Source organism: Carettochelys insculpta, chromosome 2, assembly GCF_033958435.1.
Source record: "Carettochelys insculpta isolate YL-2023 chromosome 2, ASM3395843v1, whole genome shotgun sequence".
NCBI classification, from domain to species: Eukaryota; Metazoa; Chordata; order Testudines; family Carettochelyidae; genus Carettochelys; species Carettochelys insculpta.
The window spans coordinates 83,503,947-83,525,857 of NC_134138.1; the positions used below are offsets into that span (position 1 = coordinate 83,503,947).

At 45.2% G+C, this 21,911-nt stretch overlaps 1 protein-coding gene across 4 annotated transcripts in view; it reads left to right on the plus strand.

Moving 5' to 3' along the window:
- The window catches only part of B4GALT6 (beta-1,4-galactosyltransferase 6), a 69,165-nt gene that overhangs the window by 16,161 nt on the left and 31,093 nt on the right, over positions 1–21,911 (plus strand). For all 4 annotated transcript variants that reach the window (XM_074987243.1, XM_074987244.1, XM_074987245.1 and 1 more), the window contains 3 exons: positions 10,837–10,961; positions 18,353–18,469; positions 20,888–21,075. In XM_074987243.1, the coding sequence (XP_074843344.1) occupies positions 10,837–10,961; positions 18,353–18,469; positions 20,888–21,075 (430 nt within the window). The remainder of the gene's footprint in view (positions 1–10,836; positions 10,962–18,352; positions 18,470–20,887; positions 21,076–21,911) is intronic.

Consider the following 21,911-nt stretch of genomic DNA (forward strand, 5'->3'; position numbering starts at 1 on the left):
ATATATGAAATTCTCTCAAATCCTTATAATGTGCAATGATATCTGACAGCCTATGAGATTTTTGGAGCGTTTAATATCCAATTTGCTTTTAAAAATACTTAAGTACTAATTAATACAAGTAGCTAGGACATGTTTGACAAGTCAGTAATTAAAAATACAGAAACTGCTCTGGCTGAAAAATTAGGTGAGGAGTTGAAAAATATTTTCTAATGCTAAATGCATTATGATTTAAGTAATTTAATTTTATACTATTGCACCAATATTACAAATGTATCTTAATTTAAATTACTCCCTTACAACTGCAGGAATTTAGCTGGCAAATGTGTTTTGAATTGAACTGATAAACTTAATGCTAAAACTTGACCACGTGAAAAAACAGCGATGACCTTTGTAAAATGTAGTACTTCAGTTTTTCAACATTAAGTCTTAACTGAAACCACTCTGATTCATGTTGAATTACATCTTAGAGTGGAGCTAAAATTGATTAAAGTCAGGGTTTAAGTTGCTTAAAATAACTGTCAAAATACATCAACAAATACGTAAACTGGCCAAATACTTCTAAAATATATTAAGTGAATTTGCACTCTACCAGCTTTGTTTCTCTTTCTGATGTATAGATATAGTCTTCAATTTGTAAACCAATAAATGCCTTGTTATTCCAGTCCTGCAAAAACTAGGAAACGTAACTCAATCCCACCTTCATTCTTAGCTCAGTAAGGTGTGAACTGGAAAACCTTATGGAAACAATTTAAATACTAATAAAACACAAAAGCAATTCCTTTTTTTTCTGTTGTTAACAAAATGAGTAAATAAGGAAATTTACCTTTGATAGTCACACATCTAAAATACTTAAACGCAAAATACAAAGTTCCAGCAATGAAAATTGCCATACTGAAAGACTTATAACCAGGAGAACAGCAATTTTACTTTGACTTTGGCTTTTCCTGACTTTGAATCATATTCTGCAACAATTCTTTGTTGCCTAGCACCTCAGTCTGCAGTGACCGCAAAAGCGTAGTCCTAATAATTTCAGTGAAACAAATTCCACAAATCAATTACTACTCAACTTAAAAATGGCAGGTTTTTCTTTGAGGGTCCCCATGGGTGCTCCACCATTAGGTTTGTCAGTGCCACTGCACCCACTGGCTGAAAACTTGTGTGTAGCAGTGTTCCCCCACCCAATCCTTGGCTGCCTGTGCATGCACAAGGATGAGATGCCTGTGGCACTTACTGCGTGTGTGTAGGCAGCTGGCTCGTCAGTTCTTCTCCGGTCGCCACTGGCTTCAGTCATGAGAGCAGTCCCTCCCTCAGTCACCTGAAAAAAAAATCAAAATAAGAACAAGTTATCTTTGAATAACTAAATAAATAAGACAAGAAAACAACAAAGAAAAGCTGCGAATGTGGCTTCTCCCAAGCGGCTCTAGCTGTTCTAAGCAGCTCCACTTCATAGCGCAGCAAGTCTTGTCAATTTCATACATGCCCAGCTTTTAAAAACTGCTCCTCTTTTGTGGCCTCTCCATTTCAGTTTCCTAGCCATTCACTCTACATAGAAGGCTGCCCGCAGTGTGGGAAATTGACAAAATGGTTCAGAAAAATGAAACAACAGCAGCTCCATATCTGGTAGATCAAGGAGGCGCTCACACTTACAGACCACAATGACTCCATGCCTCAGGTATAGCTCACAAGGGGTTGAAACTACTGACTGGGCTTTGCCTGTGACGAGCCCTAGAAACAAGGGAAAATCCCCTGGAGCTAAGAAGAGGTTTCACACTTCCTTGGGGTCTGTCTCCCCAGTGGTGAAATGACCAGCTCCAAGCATCATGCTGCTGCCCTCCCTGCTTTTAAAGGGGCAGCCTCAAGTGCTTTGCTGAAAAGGCAACAAAAGCAGAGGGCTTGCCCCTCCTCAAACAAGGTGGTGTATGTGTTTGTTACAGCCACCATCTGTGCTGCAGAACAAGCTGGCAAAGTAAAAGCAAATATCAGCTTCTGCGAACAGTACGCTGGGTACTGGCAGCTGCTAACGCTGACAAGCCAGTGCTGGCAAAGCATGTGAAGTGCTTAGCATGGCTCCAGCAGCTTCCGTCTTCTCAGTACCAGCAGTGCAGGGGGCCCTGGTACCGATGCCCCTTCCACCATTTATTCCACAATGTGCCACTGCCGGGGAGCTCTGTCACCTTGGTACTGGGCACTACTTGGTTAGTGAAGGCTCTTTATATAGTTCAAGGCTTTTGCATTCATTCGCTCCGACTTCTAATTCAGTAAGGTCTTCTAACTCAGATGATGACATTTCTCCTCAGAGAACAGCAGGGAAATCTTCATCCAAGCCAGTAAAACTACAACTGTGGCCACAGCAATGGGTGCTGCCACCCATTCAACCCAATGGGCCTTACTGGGATCTGTGGGCAGTTTTTCTCCACCCGCCCCTTCCCCAGCCATTACCTCAACCTCTACTGATGATCAGACCCCAACCTCTGATATACAGTCATGAGCCCGGTAAGAGATTTCAAAGGTCAGGGACTTGGGCTTAAAATAGGGGAGATGATTGATCAAATTCTCCATTCCCATCATGGCTTTTTCCTCATGGTCCTCCATAGCCCCACCTCCCTCCTTGATGGTGACTTCAGGACCTTTCAAGACCTAGTCAGGCGGGTCTCAGACTTTTGAGATATCCCTCTTGACCCCAAGGGATACACATCACAAACTAATATCTTACACTCATCCACCCAGGACACAGTGGCAGTACCAATTAAAGAAGCCCTTCTGGAGCCAGTGAGGCTTCTCTGGAGCACTCTAGCCTCCATTCCACCCACATCAAACAGGCTGGATCAAAAGTACTGTGGCCTGAAAGGGGGCTGAATTCCTCTTTTTCTCACCCACCTCTAACTCATAGATAGTAGAGACTGTGTATCAGAGGGGTAGACTGCAGAATACCAGATTCATCCCGGGCGACAGAGTGGAAAAAGCTGGATGCAATGGGGAAAAAAGTCGTACTTATTGGCCAGCCTTACGGTCTTGTATTACCGGTTATGTGGCACTACTTGCAAAATATATACACCACATCACATGTTCATTTAAACAATTCCAGATAACAAAAGAGTTCAATATAAAGCAGCGTGCTCACTTCAAGGACAGTTTTACGATCCAGCTTTGGACGCAGCAGACAAGTACAAACCATCTCTATTCAGCAACAGATGCTACGGTAACAAACAATGCCAGAAACAACCGAGGAGGAGGCAAACCACAGATCAGTCTCTAACCCAGAAGGTCCTGGCCCATCAGCTGTTTTGAAGATTTGGTTGAGAGTTGGACGCCCCTCATAGCTTGCGGGCCCCTGGCTCAGCCACAAACCCCCTTTACCTCAAGGCTAGCAGCATTGTACCCTGCATGGCAAGCTGTCACCATTGACAAGTGGGTCTTAGAGAATGGAGATCAATATGATGTCATAACCAGGGCATGCAAACACCATCCCCCTCCCTTTTCAGGGACCCCTCTTGTGAGTCTGTGCTTGTGTAAGAGACCCAACATCTTCAACTGCTGATGGCCATAGAAGAGGTACCCACCAAGCACAGGGGAAGGGTGTTTCTACTCGCACAGAGGAAAATGGTAGGTTAGAGACCCATACTAGACATCAGAAATCTAAACCAGTATATACTTTGTCAAAAAGATTCAATATGATAGTAATGTTAGCCACAATCATCTCTGCACTACAGAAAGAGGATTGGCTCTCCACTCTTGACCTCCAGGGTGCTTATTTTCATGTTGCCATCCACCCATTGCACAGATGATTCCTCAGATTCGTGATAGCAAAGTGACACTTCCAATACAGCATGTTCTCCTTTGGCTGTACACAGCACCAAGGGTCTTCTCAAAGGTCCTAGCAGTGGTCACCTTATATCTAAGATCAAAAGAAGTAACTATCTTTCCCTACCTAGCAGTGTTCAGGCCCATGTTCATCTGCTGAACAAAACATTGAGCCTCCCAGTTACAGTCAAAGACTCTCTCAGCTGGTGTGTGCAACCACAGAACACATGCAAAGGGGTTCCCTTCCAGAGAAATTGCCTCCAACTATCATGATTATGATGGATGCTTCCCTGCTAGTTTGGGGTGCCACCTAGGGCACCAAGTGGTTCAGGTTAACAGACAAAAGACTTGAGCACATCCACCTCCTAGAGCTGAGAGCAGTTCTGTAATGCCTGCATCTACTTCTCCAAGCAGATCTCCAACAACACAGTCCACGTAATGATGGACAATATTGCAACAATGCATTACATCAACAAAAAGGGTGGAGTATGCTCCAGACAATTCTGCTGAGAAGCAGTGCAATTGTGGGAGTGGTGTATCCCTTGACAAATCCATCTGGTGGCATCCTATATACCAGGCAGGAATTCCTCTCTTGATCACGAGTGGGAAGTCAACCGATCCATCATCTACCTTGTCTTCTGCAAATGGGGGTTCCCAACTGTGGATCTGCTGACTACATCTGCTGGTGCATGCTGCTTCCACTATTGCTCTAGCCGTAGATTAGGCTGCAGTTCACTGGGGGAATGCATTCAAAATTGCATGGAATGCGCCTTTAACATATGCATTCCTACCAATTTCTCTGATTCTTGGTCAAGATAAAGCAGGGAAGTGCTCGTGCAACTAGCGCCCAGACCCATGGGATAGCGGGGCAGGGCTCATGCAACTAACATCCAGACAGACCTGTTTTTCCAAACTTCTACAGCTGTCCAGACATCACCCATATCATCTTCCTCCTGTCTTCTCACTCTAATCCAGCAGAATGGGTCCATTTGCTACCCAGTCATTGACCGCCTTCATCTCCATGCGTGTTTCCTGATTGGCAGACAGATTCAGAGCTGCCTTGTCCACTTCAGGTCTGAACGTTCCTTGAAAACAGCAGGCGAACTGCAACAAGGAAGACCTATTCACAAAAATGGCAATGCTTCATAGTCTGAGGGCTCTCCCAACTATGTGATCCCATGCATGTGTGGATCCCACATATATTCACTTCACCTTCAGCAAACAAATCTGTTGATTAGTACGATTGGGGTCTGCCTTGCAGCCATATCAGTTTTCTACCCGCCTATCCAAGACCACTTGGATTTCACCCTCCCCTCCATCAAGCAGTTCCTTAACACCTCCACAACACCTTCCTGCCAATCAGAGCTGATGCCTGCATGGGACCTCAGTTTGGTCTTTGGGGCTATAACCAGCAAACCCTTGAAGCAAATAGCCACCTGCTTTGTTGCAGTTGTCCATGAAAGTAGCTTTCCTTGTGGCAGTTGCCTCAGCATGAAGAGTAGGGGAGATCAGTGCACTGATGTTAGAACCACCATAGATGACCTTTCACAAGGACAAGGTGGTCCTCTGCATAAACCCTAAATTCCTCTCTAATGTTCTTATCTCTTTTTACTGCAACAAACCAGTTTACTTGTATTCGTCTCTAAACTGCATACTGATGATGGTGAGAGAGCTATGCATGCCTTTGATGTCCACTGGGCCTTGGCCTTTTACCTGCAGAGAAAGCAGCCATTCCAGAGGAGACTCTTCGTCCCTTCAGCTGAGGGGTCCTGTGGCATGCCTGCCTCTTAACACGGGCTGTCCAAATGGATCTCTGGCTCAATGCGGCCTATGAATCAGCATAGGTTTAGGTGGCACAATGCTGAGTGAATGTGTGAGCAGACACTTATGTAGCTGCTCTGCAAGTGTCAGTGGACATGCCTCAGAGGAAGGCTGTAGAGGCAGCCAGTACATGTGTGGAATGGGCACGAATGCCCACTGGACATTTCTTACCTATTGGAGGCAGGTCTTATAGAGCCTATCTGTTTTGTTATCGGCCGATGTACATCATCTGAAGGAACTACCTTCAACCAGTCACACTGCTTTGTAGTCATCTATAGGTGGTGCACCCATGGGGACCCTGAAATAAGGAGAGCCTACTCACCATGTGCAGTAACTGACATTCTTTGAGATGTTGTTCCTTTAGGTGCTCCACCCACCCACCCTTCCCCCCTCTACTTTGGATTCCTTCTTTGGCTTCTGGATCAGAGAAGAACTGAGGATTTGGCTGCTTATTCATGCCTAGTAAGTGTCACAGGTATCTTGTGCCTGTGTCCTGCACCCATGGGTAGCCAGGTGGGGGGACTCTGCTACAAGAAAATCTCTAGCCACTGGGCACTGACATACCTGAAAGGTGGAGCACCCACTAGGACAACATCTCAAGGAACTCCCAGTTACTGCACAGGGTGAGTAACCTCTCCATTTGGCTGTTTTGGTTTGACTGTTACATTTTAATGTGTGTTGTCTTTAATAATCAAAATCTCTAAACTGGACGTTCTTCTGCCCACGTTTATCCTTTCAGTTCAGTGAATCATTCTTGAAGCAGGCAGTGATGCCTGCATTGTCTGGAATCAAGCGCATTTTGATACTTTCTGTTTCCACTTCAGCTAGGTCAATTGTCCGTTTACCTGTCTTAAGTTAACCTGGAGGCTCTGATTCTGGAAATGAGTGTCTGGTCATATTCTCCCCAAAGTTTTGCTCTTACAGCGTACATTGGAATTTTGCAGACATAAGCTGGTGTGTCTTGACAGAATTCTAGAACCACTAGTTGAGAACTGTTGTAGTAGAGCTTAACCTGAGAGAGGATAGCTTGCTGCAGGTCAGTTTTTTTTCCATAGTTCAGACACATCTGTACTGCTCTCCATACCACAGCTCAGTCCAAAGGTGTCATGTGTTGGCCATATCCCTCTGCTCGTGCTTGTTGGTAGATTCTCTGCCTTCGTGGCATTGGTCAGGTGGACATTTTAATTGTTTCAGATTTTTTTTGCCCCCTTCCCCCCCCCCCGCACCCTTTCCTGTTTTTTTTGGGCCATCATAGAAGGAGTTAAGGTTAGAAGATCCTTTCTCTTCCTTCCTGGACTGGATTTCATCATCTTTGTAGCTAAACTGCAGCAGCAGTTCCACCGTGTGGTTGTCTGACTCCCTCCCTGGTGTGGCAGAGCAACCAAGGTAGTGCGAGTTCAAATCCAAAAAATGTTCTATTTGTAAGGCAGTTTTTATAGTCTCATCAGACAGTGAGGTGTGCTCTGACTGTGACCAGTCAACAACCTTAGATTTGTTAGGGCATGGAGTTCCAAGTTGGGCAAGTTTAAAGGGCCTGCTACCTGACCAAATAACCTCAACTCACATGTAGGAAAAGTGGATGTGGAGCCAGAGAACCAAGTAGGGAGAGGCTTGAAGGAAAAGAAGAAGCTCATCTAGCTGCCCAGGATACAGGTTGAACATCTCTAATCCAGAACACTCTCATCTGTCCACATCCGTAATCCATCATGATTTTAATTAGCTGGATGACCATTTCTCATGAGTGCGGCCAAGCTTCCTGTGGTCCCATAAAGTACGTTTACAGCCACCAGTCCTGGCTGTCGGTGTTCTGTGCTGTTATTTACCCCTAAATATCTTCTTAGAGTCCAGTAAGCAGTGGAAATATTCCTAATGCTGTTAGGAAATATTTACAGACACTAGTCCTGACTCTTTGTTCTGTGCTATTTTTAGCTTTAATTTACCCTAAAGGTCAAAGAACTCAGTAAACAGTGGAAGGTCCAGCAAAGTCTCATCTGCCATTGGTCAGGACAAGAGAGGTTCAACCTGTACTTCTGAACTCTCTGAATAAAACATCCTTGTGGGGCTACAGGTGTTCACCTTCTCTCCCTATACAACATCTTAAGACATTCCCTGAGATAACACCTGCTTCTTTGAAACGGTTCTTCCTACTCTAGCCGTTTCTAGACATGCCACTTGTTCCAAAAGTGGCATGCGAATGAACAGCCTGGAAAATGCTAATGAGGTGTGGATGTAAATTTCTGGTGCCTCATTAGCATACAGTCACATGAGTCAGAGTCCGGAAGAAGCTCTTCCAGACTCCAAAACAACATGTAGAAGCGTGGCCCCTGGGGATCTCTCGAGAGGAAATCCTCTGTCTGGAAGCCCCTTATTCCTGCAGATTTTCATCCACGCCTTATCCGGGCCATTCATTAGCGTGCTACTCTCGGAACAAGTGGCATGTGTAGAAACGGCCTCTGAAGCTGAGCCAGAAGATTTGAGCATCATCCTCTTCCCCTTCTTTGGGGGATTGGATCCAGCAGAGGAGGAATGAGAGAGAGAGCTAGCGATATCGAAGGCTTCAGGGCTCCTTGACCTGCAGCATACAAGGGCAGAAATACAAAAAAAAAAAAGGCGGGGGGTGGAGGAGAGGGGCACAGGGGGAGGCGAACAGAAGGCCCATGTCTTTTGATTCTTCCCACTCTTATTCTTCCCTCTGCTCCACAGAAGAACTTTGAGGTGCTGAAGCTGAGCAAGGGAGATACTGCAAAGATCATTACTTTTAAAAGTTTGTATCCGCCATACAGATCCAACCTGAAGAAATTCTAGAGAGCAAGATTGTAGCAAATTCCTGCCCTCCTTTTTAGGTAGTGATTCCTCTTCTGAGGATGTTGAATCCTTAGTAAGCAATATGGCTAACGCCTTAAGGAAAATTCTACACTAACAATCACGCAAATAGGAAAACCAACGAGGAGTTCTGTGACACGTTAAAGACTAACAACTTTATTTGGGCATAAGCTTTCATGGTCAAAAACCCACTTCGTCAGATGTCATAGCTTATTTCTCAGTCCACATCCAGGTTGGCGTCTGCTGACAGCTTGGCTAATAAAAGGAAAACCTTAGCAATCCTAGATGTGTCTTCCAAAATCCTGAATACCTCGGTAGCATCCAGGAGAGCCTTGACTCTAAATACATACTCTTCCATCTGTTCCAGGTTCAGTGACTGTGCCTAGACAACAGTCAGTGTTGCTACAGTGTAGCACTGCAAAAATCACCTTGTTTGTATCCATTAAGGTAAAATTGGATCTCTTGTTTGCTTCAGGCATTAGGAGAAACAAGTTTAAAGAAAAGATGACCTTTCTTTTCATGGATTGAGACACCTGAATGTATGGACTCCATTTTCACTATCATTTCATACATATATAGCCTGTTGTGGCCAATACATTGGCAAATGATAGAATTTAAGGTAGTTCTTACACTTCCTTAGATCCTATTTCTCCTTTATATCTTTTTTTTGAAGTTACTCATGACAGAAGAGCAGGTGAGGCCAATATTCAGAGAACTTTAAGCTGATAGCATGACTTCTGGGATCAATCTGATTTTTGGTTAGTTGGTAGGTGTGGTTTGGAGTAGTCAGTAGGTGTGCACTTTCTGTTGCACTGAAGGAGACCAGCTACAGTTTATTACACCTGGAAGATGTATTGGGAAGCACAGTATAACCTGAATATGTAAATCAGCTGCTACCAACATTTTCCTTAAAGCATGCTTTAAGTATTAAGCCTCAGCCTTTTGTATTCATAACAGTGCTGGGGTCCATCAAATTTCATGTGGTAAGGACCACCTGACATCTCCTCCTTGCATCTCCACATTTCTTAAAATAATTGTCCTGCTGTAACTTACTAGCCGAAAACAGAACCTGGTTAAGGATCAACTGTTTCCTGTTTCATCAGTATGGATTCTCTTTTTCTGGATGAAAATAGATTAGCAAATTAAATTCACTGTCAAAAGCAATTTCTGTACTCTTTTTTTCCTGTCCAAGATATCCTGTCTAAAATAGTGTCTTACCATTCAAGACATTTTAATTCACCTTGCCCTGAATGCACCCATCCTCAACTAATCAGCTGGAACAATTTGGACATCTGCATGGCAGTTAAGATCTGCCTACACAGGACAATGTCCTACAGAAAATCTGATAAATTGTTAGACAAGAACTGCTTGGAAAAATGTGATTTGTTTCTGGATGTGTTATATCTCCTAGGTCACAAATGTACAGTAGGGTTAGAAAGATACATCCTTCAAGTTTCTGGGCACATTGAATATCTGTCTGCACAACATGAGCACAAATAAATAGCTCATTTTTGTGATGAGATCAGCAGAATGGCTGTCTCTCGATGCCAGTATGAGACACTAGATACAGCAGCTTCATTATATTGTTTTATATTTTGTTTCTGGGTCTTAGTCTGTTTACTGTCCCCTTAATCAGTCTAGTTTTCCTCTATCTTTTGCCCTCTTGTCAGGGTTGGCTGCTTACAACTTTCCATCAGTTATGATAATACAGACTAGATAATTACAAATGTATGGAGTGATTAGATGAATTCAGTTTACTCTAAATGTCATCTTGTAACAGAAGAGTCTATATTCATTCTCTCCTCCATTGTAGCATATATTTGTAAATATTTAGGTTTAAAACTTCAGAAGTTTAGTGAATGGAGATGTTACATATTTCTCCATTTCTTTGTAAGGGAAGCTGTCAAGGTACCTGGAATTTGAGTATCAGAGTTGTGCTTTTGTCTCTGGTAGTGTGGGGCACCATTAACTAACTACTCTAACTTGTAAAGAAGGGGATTCTTATGAGCAGGTATGCTTCTGATAAGTTTATTTTGTCTACTAAGTATCTTGTTGCAAAATTTGTATAAAATATATCCATATTGATTAGGGATTTTAATTTTATTTTAACTATCATAGAATGTTGTATCAAACAATTACAGTATTCTTATACAGGCTTTTGCAAAGGAATGTTTTTGTTCCTTGGGGAAAAAAACAAACTAAAATCCATCCCCATACAGACTAAATATTCTGGAAGAAATGAATCAGAGCTCAGACTCTGTTTGCCAATAGGTAATGCAAATAGTAATTTTACTTTTATGTAATGTCTCAGGTGGAATAAATCAAAAACAGTTTGACCTATATATCTTAATTAAAATGAATGAATATTTTTCATATTTCTCACTACATTAGGAGGCCTTATGAATGTCAACATGAGTGAAATTAGTTTTGATGACATTCAGGAAGTATTTTCAAAGGATCTAGACATTGAGCCAGGTGGTCATTGGAAACCAAAAGATTGTAAACCACGATGGAAGGTGAGACAAATTTCCTTACTGAACTCCTTTCCACTAATTGTTTTCCTGCTTTTAAGAACTTAAAACTACAGGCATCCAATCTCTCAAAAATTTAAATATTTGTGCTTGTCCTTTAATCCAAAAAGAGTAATTTAAATATTGTCATTAACCTTCAGATAGCGTCAGTACTTGAAAACTTACCTGCAGAGAAAATAAGACTTTAATGTTTGTATGGGCATTGTACTATAGAAACATGAATTCATTATTTGTGTTCTGATTTGTGCGCATTCACATGATGGGAATATTGGTCATAACAATGAATGTAGTCAAAAAGGTATTGCTTTAATCAGTGGTGACTCTTCAAAGTATGTGCAATCCTTTGGTTTGTTAAATTGCTTACAACAAACTGTGATTTGGAGGTCTGCGTTACCCATTAAATGCTTTTGTAGTCTTTCACTAGAAAAATGCATCATCTTTTCGTTGTAAAAGTGCCACCTTGCTCAGTTGCTTTCCAGGGGAACACAAAAAGTTGTAGAAGAGTTCACTAATTTAACTTTAAAGCTAAAACACTTAGGCTGCTGCTACACTACTGTTTCTCCCGTTAGAGGTGCCATGTTAATGAAGCAATTCGAAGAAAGTGAGCAAGGTGCTATTGTGCATATTCAGCACCTCATTAGCATAATGGCACCCACACAACCAACTTCAAATTGCAGATTGACAGTGGAGATGGGGGCAGCTTCAAAATAAGCACCCCACTTTGACATTCCCTTACTCCCACAGAACTAGCTCAGAGTAAGGGAATGTCAAAGTGGGGCGCTTTATTTTGAAGCTGCCCCCATCTCCACTGTCAATCTGCAATTTGAAGTCTGTTCACCTAGGTGCTGTTATGCTAATGAGGTGCTGAATATGCACATTAGTGCATTATTAGCCTGCGGCACCTCTGACAGAAGAATGATAATGTAGAAGCAGCTTCAGAGGTAATTGTCAGTTTGTATCTTCATAAAACCAAAAAGGGAAAAAAACCAAACACTGTACTATAGCACTTTAAAGACTAACAATATAATTTATTAGGTGATGAGCTTTCGTGGGGCAGGCACACTTCTTCAGATCTGGAAAATCCTGATAAATGATAACAGAGACAGAGACTTTAACAGATAGCTAGGGGAAAAAAAAACTTGACAAATCAGCTAGGTAGGACAGAATGAGAGAGATGGAAAGTGGGGAGAAAAATAGTCTTCTGCAAGTGTCTGAGTGGGCTTCCTGGGATCATTATAAATATTGTTCTTCCTCGAGTGTCCCCGTGGGTGCTCCACGATAGGTGTCGGGCTCGCCCCGGCACCACAGGTCGGATCTTTCCAGCAGTTTTTGCCAGACCACGCATGCGCCGGCGCGCGCCACTCCCTTGCACGCTCCCGGCCACGTGCGCGATCCAGTCCCCACCAGTTCCTCTTTAACCGCCATCGGCTGCAGACGGAATCCGCTCAGGCTACGGCCAGAGTTAGCGTATTTAATGTTTTTAAAGTGTTTAGAGTTTCTTTTTCAGTCTTTTAGCTTAAGTTAGCTTGTTATTTTCAAAAAAAACGTAAAAAGTAAAGTTTTACAGCCTTAGTAGCAAGCGGAGCAGCGGAGGCCCGTGGACGTAAGGCCATTAGGCCTCCTGCCGCGGCAGGCTGAGTCTGAGAGGGGAACAGGCACAGAGAAGGTGCTAAGTACCCTATTAACAACTCAAAGACTCACCACGATGTCCTCTTCAGGATTCAAAAAGTGTGAGTCATGTCGCGAAGCGATGCCGGCCTCCGATGGGCACAGTCAGTGCATTAGGTGCCTCGGGGAATCTCATGTCTCCCAGAAATGCTCCTTCTGCGCAAAGCTCACAGCCAGAGCAAGGAAGGACAGAGAGATGTGGCTGAAAATGCTGCTCTTTGACAAGGCCCTCCAGCCAGACGTGCCAGAGCGGCCTCAGCAGGAGGGACCCACAGGGGCCCACAAAAAGAAAGCTGCGTCCCTGACCCCATCAGCGCAAAACCGGAGGAAGCTTTCACCAACCTGATCCCTGCCGGCAGCCACAGCAAGAGGGACGGGTGGAGCGCATAGCCCCCAGCTGCAGTCACAGCTGAGCGGCGGCGGCGGCGCGGAGACGCATGTGGCAGAGGCTGAGCCTCCGATAATCAAACAGCCGCCCCGCACCGCGGGCAGGGTGGTGGCCAGGCAAGCACCGGAACCGGCGGCACCGCAGCTAGCGTCACCGACCCCCGGGGAACTGGTGGTGCAGAGCTCGGAGGCACGCGGCCTGCAGGCACCGGGGGAGACCACCCGCGCGGCACCGCAGCGGAGCGTGCTGAGCGCGGCGCAGACAGCGGGGCCGAGATCCCCGACGCGAAAAGGGGCGGAACCAGCCCCACAGGGGAGGGGAAAGGCAGCACAGAAAACCCGGCACCGCAGCCCTTCTCCAGACAGGGCTGCAGGGCTACTCGCTCTAAGCCCTCCACTTATGCTGCGGACTCCAACGAGGCGGCAGGGGTCACCTCCAGTATACCCTGAGCCCCCATCCCCGTTCCTACAGCCAGCATCACCATGGCTCGGACCACCATCGCCCTTCCTGGGCTTTGAACCCCTGGAGTACTGCCACAAATCAGTCTCTGCATTATCTCAATCACCCAGACGATCTCGCTCCCCCAGACGCAGGGGGTATGCGCCTCCAGAGTGGTCCAGGTCTCCATCTCCGGAACAGTGCCCGTGTTGCCATGGTCGCCCCTATTATGCGGGGCATAGACACCATAGGCATACTCCCAGGGACAGATCCCCCCCCAGACGGCTCAATATCCCCGAGGGCAATCGCGGACGGGAATGGAAACGCAGATATCTCAGGGGGAGTTGATTCTGGAACCCCGAGATTTTCCCTCGCAAGTATCTAGCGAGAGGATGTATCACCGTCAACAGGACCCAGAGGGGTCCAGAGAGGCTTACCCTAGCGGTTCCTCGCTATCTTCCCCTGACGAGGCCACGGCCCCAGGGGATGTCCATCCTCCGGACGATCTCAAACAGTTCCAAGAGCTGTTTAAAAGGGTGGCCTTCACGCAAGGCATCCAAACAGCAGAGGTGCAGGAGAAACACCATAAGCTCCTTAAAAACCTGAGACCTCCAGCCTCTTCCAAAATAGCTATTCCGCTTGATGAAGCAATCATGGAGTCCGCCACCACAATATGGCAGACCCCTGCGTCCACTCCGCCTATAAACAAGAGAGCAGATAAGAAGTACTTCGTCCCGGCGAAGGGCATGGAGTTCCTGTTCAGCCACCCGCAACCAAATTCTCTGGTGGTGGAATCGTCTCAACAGAGGTCAAAAACTTCTCAGTTCAAGACAGGGGGAACGGACAAAGACGCCAAGAAACTAGAGTTGTTCAGCAGAAAGGTCTGCTCCTCCTCTACCCTACTGTTGAGAATGGCGAATTACGCAGCCCATCTAGCGAACAATAATTTCGACAACTACTCCAGGCCGACTTCCCTCATGGACTCGTTTCCAGAGGACAAGAAGCCGGTGCTCAAGGCCATCGTGCAGGAAGGCTACGCAGCCTCGGACAGTAGTTCAGATCGCCCTAGACATAGCGGATATGGCAGCACGCTCAACAGCTACGGCAGTGGTCATGTGCAGGGAGTCCTGGCTCCAGACATCGGGTATCCCGAGGGATCTGCAGGCGAAGATTGTTGATCTCCCCTTTGACACGCAGAAGCTGTTTGCTGAATCAACCGACTCGGTCCTTCATTCCAGTAAAGACTCGAGCTATTCTCAGGACCTTGGGGATTTACACCCCTCCATACAGAAAGAAAAAGTATTACCCCCAACAAAGACGATACCAGTGTCAACCACAGCGTCCCCAGTACCACAGGGGCTACGAGCAAGGGCGACATCAACAGCACCAACAGTACAGAACTCCCAGGTGATGTTCTCAACAGAGCCATGCGTCCTCGGGGCAGGGCCAAAGGCCACAAGTTTGACACACAGATCGAGGGCTGCACTATCACTACCATCGCGCAATGTCATTCGAAGCTACTATTCCACCATCGCCTCCGACCATTCTACGACCAGTGGCAAAAGATCACCACAGACAAATGGGTACTGGAGATCATAGCCACGGGTTACGCGATTCCCTTCCAGTCGCTTCCACCCAGACCCCACCTAAAGGGCGCCTCCCACGAAGCGAGACTCGAGCAGGAGGTAGGCCATCTTATGCTTATAGGGGCATTGGAAAGAGTGCCGGAGCAACTCCGAGGGAAAGGGTTCTACTCAAGATACTTCCTCACAGAGAAAAAGACAGGAGGCTGGAGGGCCCATCCTAGATCTTCGAGGCCTCAACCGGTACTTGCGCAAGCAACGCTTTCGGATGATCACAGTCGCCTCTATGCTTACGGCACTGGACGATGGAGATTGGTTCGCAGCCCTCGATTTATAAGACGCGTATTTCCACATAACTATTCGCCCGGCTCACAGGCGTTTTCTCCGGTTTATGGTAGGCAAAGAACATTTTCAGTACAAGGTTCTGCAGTTCGGCCTCTCCTCAGCCCCCAGAGTCTTCACCAAGACCTTGGCAGTGGTGTCAGCCTACCTTCACAGACAGGGGGTGTTTATATTCCCATATCTGGACGACTGCCTACTGAAAGGGGCCTCGAAGGAGGAGGTACTTCACACGATACGCGTCACAGCAGACACGTTCTCTTCGCTGGGCCTGGTCATCAATCTGGCAAAATCAAAGATAGACCCCGCACAGGACATAGAGTTCATAGGGGCACGTATAAATTCCATCGCAGCAAGGGTTTGTCTACCAGATGCCCGCTTTCGTGCCATTGGTTCCCTCGTGCAAGTCATCACCTTCAGCCCTACGGTGCCGGTTCTGACGTGTTTACAGCTGCTGGGCCACATGGCAGCAGCAACGTTTGTGGTACAGAACGCCCGATTGCATATGCGCAGCATGCAGCACTGGCTGGCGAGCGTCTACAAACCGGCAGCACACACCGTCCACAGGGTGGTGTTGCCCACGACAGAGGTGCGCATATCCCTGCAATGGTGGGTGAACCCCAAGAACATGCTAACAGGGGTGTCCTTTCACCAACCACAAATATCTGTTCTTTCTCACTACCGACACCTCCCACATGGGGTGGGGAGCACACATGGGTGAAAAGGTGACGCAAGGACTGTGGTCCTCCACGGAACAGTCACTGCACATAAATATACTGGAGCTCCAGAGCAGTGTTCAACGCCTGCAAACACTTTCAGTGCGGAAGCAGTCCAATTGTGGAACTGGTGCATCGCCAACAATATAACCTTGAAAGCCTAGCCTCGTATTTACCAGGCACTCACAATGTGAAGGCAGACCAGCTGAGCAGGCGCTTCGCACTCACACACGAGTGGCAGATCTGTTCCGATCTGCTACGACCGATTTTTCACACATGGGGATTTCCCCAGATAGACCTGTTTGCCACTCAACACAACAAGAAGTGCCCACAATACTGCTCCAGGGCAGGACTGGGACGGGGGGTTCCTGGGGGACGCATTCGCAATCTCGTGGAGGGGCCCCCTGCTCTATGCATTTCCTCCCACAGTACTTATCCACAAAGTCTTGCAGAAAGCCAGGAGAGAGAGAGAGCCCGAATGATCCTAGTAGTCCCAACGTGGGATCAACAGCAATGGTTCCCCTTACTCCTGCGCATGTCGGACCATCCACCGATGCCCCTCCCGGTGGCGCCAGATTTGCTCACGCAAGCCCAGGGGTCCATAGTGCATCCACACCCCTGAGGCCTGTGACTGCAAGCATGGTTAATCCATGGCTCAGCTCCCTAGAGAGCACGTGTATGGAGGGAGTGCAACAAGTCCTAGAAAGTAGCAGGAGGACTTCCACCAGGAAGACCTATAAGCAAAAATGGACTCGATTCACTGCATGGTGTTCTACCAAGCAATTAGCGCCCCCTTGCTGCGCCTATACCTGTAATACTAGAGTATTTACTGGACCTCAAGAGAGGCGGACTCTCCCTATCCTCGTTGAAGGTCCACCTTGCCGCTATATCGGCTTTCAGACATGAAGAGGAAGGGCACACGGTGTTTGCCCATCCCATGGTTACCAGGTTTCTCAAAGGGCTGGTAAACCTATACCCCCCTCGGAAACCGCTTCCACCTTCGTGGAGCTTGGACCTGGTGCTTAATGCGCTAACGGGACCACCGTTTGAACCCTTAGCCACGGTTTCCCTCTGTCCCCTTACGATAAAGACTACCTTCCGTCTTGCGATCACGTCAGCTCGAAGGGTGAGCGAGCTTGCGGCAGTTATGGCAACGCCCCCCTGCACAGTATTTTCCAAGGAGGCGGTAACCTTACGGCTGCATCCAGCCTTTGTTCCCAAAGTTTCTTCAGAGTTTCATATTAATGAACCTATAGTTTTACCCTCGTTTTATCCAAAGCCTCATAACTCCAACAAAGAGGTGCGCCTACACCTCCTGGATGTGAGGAGGGCGCTGGCTTTCTACATAGACAGGACTAAGTCCTTCCGGAAAACGGATAGACTCCTAGTCTCTCTCGCTCCCAAATCAAAAGGAGAAGGTCTCTCTTCGCAGAGAATCTTGAAGCACATCGTATGCTGCATAAAAATGTGCTACGAACTTAGACTCCTTTACTGGCCCCGCCTAGGGCTCACTCCACTAGGGCGGTGGCGGCATCAACAGCCTTTTTCAAGGGCATTGCGCTAAAAGACATTTGCAGAGCGGCGACCTGGTCATCCTATGACACCTTCGCCAAGCATTATGCCCTTCACAGGGTATTCCAAGAGGATACCCGTCTCTCGACAGCGGTCCTCTCGGGGACAAGCTGCACATAAACCGATTACCCACCTCCTTTCTTGGGTTACTGCTGGGTAGTCACCTATCGTGGAGCACCCACGGGGACACTCGAGGAAGAAAGAGAAGTTACTCACCATAGCAACGATGGTTCTTCGAGATGTGTCCCCATGGGTGCTCCACCACCCGCCCATCCTCCCCGCTTCGGATCTCTGTTTAGTATTTTTCAGGAGCATCCGAGGCGATTGGTCAAGGAACTGGAGGGGACCGGATCGCACGCGTGCAAGGGAGCAGCGCGCGCTGGTGCATGCGTGGTCCAGCAGAAACTGCTGGAAAGATCCGACCTGCGGTGCCAGGGCAAGCCCGACACCTATCGTGGAGCACCCACGGGGACACATCTCGAAGAACCATCGTTACTACAGTGAGTAACTTCTCTTTAGCCTTTAAAGTGCTGCAGGACAATGTTTTTTGCTTTTTTATATTGTGAAGCTAAGATACTGAAATTCGTAACAGCCGCAACAGATTTATTTTACTCATTATGATTTTAAAATACTCATTATCTTAATATTTACACTGTTATATGACTTATGCAGGTGGCAATCCTCATTCCTTTTCGCAATCGTCACGAACATCTTCCAATTTTTTTCCGGCATCTGATACCTATGTTACAGAAACAACGATTGGAATTTGCTTTTTATGTTGTTGAACAGGTGAGTCTTAACTTGGAAATACTATTCTGATGAAACTACTTAAAACTTCCTCACTGAAGTCTGCCGCTATTGAATATTTTGATGAATTGAAAAATTCTCAGCTTCTGAACTTGGTGCATGGGCCACATGCAACCCATCAGGGTTCTATGTGTTGCCTGCAAGACATGGTTTACCATTGCTCATGCATAAGGTTGCCAGATTCTGTTGGTTTCCTTCCGTGTCATTGTTTTTGTTCTGGTATTACTAAAGTGACATGCATGTAAAGCAAAGGCATGTGAAGTGAGCTGTGTACTGACTCCACGCAACACTGACTGTGAGAACTGTGCACTTCCTCCATATCCAATGAGTGCTAATATAGTTCAGCTGGCACATACTGCATATTCTAAGTACTCAAGCACGGTTAGTAAAACTACCATATCCTGGGAGACAATCTTGGTTGTAGCAGTTTTGCAGCCCATTAAGTTGGATGGCCACTCATGCAGGCCACTCACTAGCTTGGCTTGTCCATTGCTGAGTTAATCAATTACATTCTAATCTATTAAGTAATAAACAAAAATCTCTACTCTTTCTTAAAATACAGGATGCTATTTTTATAGCTGTTAACATTAACCTTATTGACGCTATGGTGCACAAAGTTCTAGTGCAAAACCATTTCCTTTTGTCGTGATAAAAATTAGAAACTGATATTTATTTGCACAGTGATTCAAGGGGAGGAAGTCATAAAGGACTATGGAGCTTTACACCTCGAGATTTACCCAAATTGATAGTCACGAAAAGTAGTTATTTGAAGACTATCCATTTGGCTATCATGAAATGAGATGAACTCGGTCTATTTTTTACTGAACAGGTGATCACATCACAAATACTTCCAGTTAGTACTCTGACAGATATTCTCATCAGAAATGCATAGACCTGTATAGCTTTGGGGAATGACTGACCCCCCTGAAGATGACGTGCCTTCAAAACAGAGTTCTGGCACATTGGTGGAGCAGTTTGGAAGGAATTTGCTCTGCTGTTGGTGGTATTATAGTTGATCTGTATGTTAATTACATGATTTAAGTTTCTAGGAATGTGAATTCTCTATCTTTCACATACTAACTAACTAACTAACAGAATGGAGAGAGTGAGGAAATGGATACCTTTAAAAAGATCTAATTATGTGATAATTTTCTGATACTGAAAACTGATGTAAACCAATTTTTGTTTCATCTTCAGGAAACTACTCTTCAAAGTTGATTTTTTTTATTTAATAAGAAATTAAATTGCTGTATATATTTAACCCACAGGCCTAGGAGAATATTTCACTGTTCCTTGTAGTGGCACTTAAGCCACTTACACAGAGAGAATAAGTATCCTCTATTTACTTAGTTGAGGTTTTTAAAAAAAAAAAAAAAAAAAAAAAAAAAAGGTGAATCAAAGAGAGGGTTGGCTTGTGAATGGGTCAGTAAATGTTGGCTCTCTCCTAGCCTTTCAGGGTAAGCCACTGGTGTGCCCGGATGTTTTACCTTAATTCCCTACCATATCTAAATTCCCTGTTGTTGTTCCTGGCCAGTGGGAACAACTGGAAGCAGCATGGGCTAAAGTACATGCTGGCCTCCAACAGTTGGCTCGAAATGATGAATTGCAGACACTGGAAACTGCAGGGTCTGTGGCTGCTGACACTTAAAGTAAACAAAATGTCCTGTTACACCAGCAACTTACCTTGATGGCCTCAGAAATGAGGTTTGCCAAGCCCTGAAATACAGGGTTGGGCTTATGAATGATTCAGAGCAATTTTCCATTTTTTGATCGTTCGTTTTGGAGGCAGCTTGGTATAAGCGAAAGGGCTAGTGATAGAGTATATACAGTATGTTGAAAACTAAAGGCTTTTAATAAAATCATCAAACAAGATTTTATCGGGCTCTGGACATAGCTGCTATCACATCTTTATAGTACTGTAAACGTGTCAAAATAGCTTTTCATACTAATTGACATTCATAAATATTGTGTGCTTTGTTGTAATGAGATGCTTTTGAGCTCTTAAACATTGTTTGAAACTTTGATATTGCATTAGTGATCTGGCATTCCATTTATACTTTGGCGTAACACTTTAACTGCAACTTTTACTTGAGCATAACTGTCAGTCCTTATAATATTGGTGCTTATGAATAGCATGATGCAGTGGGACTAAACACAACTAAACTGTAGATTTAAGTTCTTGCTTTTCAAGGGCAGAAATTCTAGAGAGGATATTCTTTTAACTTTGCAAAAATGGAGTTGATGAAATTACTGGTATTCTTGCTGCAGCTGTGATTTAAATGGAAAAAGGAAGGCATAGTATTAGTATACCTTTTCTTTCTCATATGAGGGAGCTGGTATATCAAAGTGGTGTCTATTTGCTTGTGTTTCATTCTGTTTCTCTTTTGTTTTTCCATGAAGAGCGGTACACAACCTTTTAACCGTGCAATGCTCTTTAATGTTGGCTTTAAAGAGGCTATGAAGGATATTGCCTGGGACTGTGTAATTTTTCATGATGTGGATCATTTGCCTGAAAATGACCGAAATTATTATGGATGTGGAGAGATGCCACGTCATTTTGCAGCAAAACTGGACAAATATATGTACATGTAAGTAATGCAGGTCACCTATCTTGCCTTAAAAGATGCAGAAATGTCTTTGAATGTACACACAAAGTTTGCAGAGATCCTTAATATTCAAACAACAAAAATATAGGATTTTAACCAATAGATATGCCATGTTCTTACTGTAAATGTTGTGCAAACAATTCACTCATGGTATCATAAAAGGAAGAAAAAACAAAGTTTTGAGTCTTTGTATTTGAGAAGCTACCTCCTTTGATACCCTCTTTTTTTACTAGTTATGTACAGTACATGTGGCAGTGAAGGCAAGTTACTCTTCATGATTTATTTCCACTTTTGTGGAAAAGCTAATGTAACTTTGTAGAAATGTTCTGAGTGTTGGTTTTATGTTCACTATCCTGATATGAGCACAGCTCTCAAACGTCTATTGCATTAAAAGGCATTACTTGCTTCTAAAATAACTCTGTTTTAATCTACCTAGCTGTTGTCATGGATCTTCAATACTTATATCTTTCCAGTGTGGGCTGCCTTAAGCTATCTCTTGCCGTCATTGTATTTGCAGGGCAGCCACATGGTCATCATCCCTCACATTCATGAAACATTAGTTTTACAGGCACAGCAGTGGAGGCTGGAATGACAGAGTGGTCTTGTCCACAGCCTTTTTGTCTCAACTGAAATCTGAGTCACCATAAGAGATGTGGCTTCATGGTCACCAGAAGTGGAGCACCTACAGAGACATCTCTCAAAGGAAAAGAGGAGGCTACTCACGTATGCAGTAACTAATGCTCTTCGGGATGAGTGTCACTGTGGATGCTCAGCTACCTATCTGCCTCCCCTCTACTTTGGAACAGTACTTTACTCTG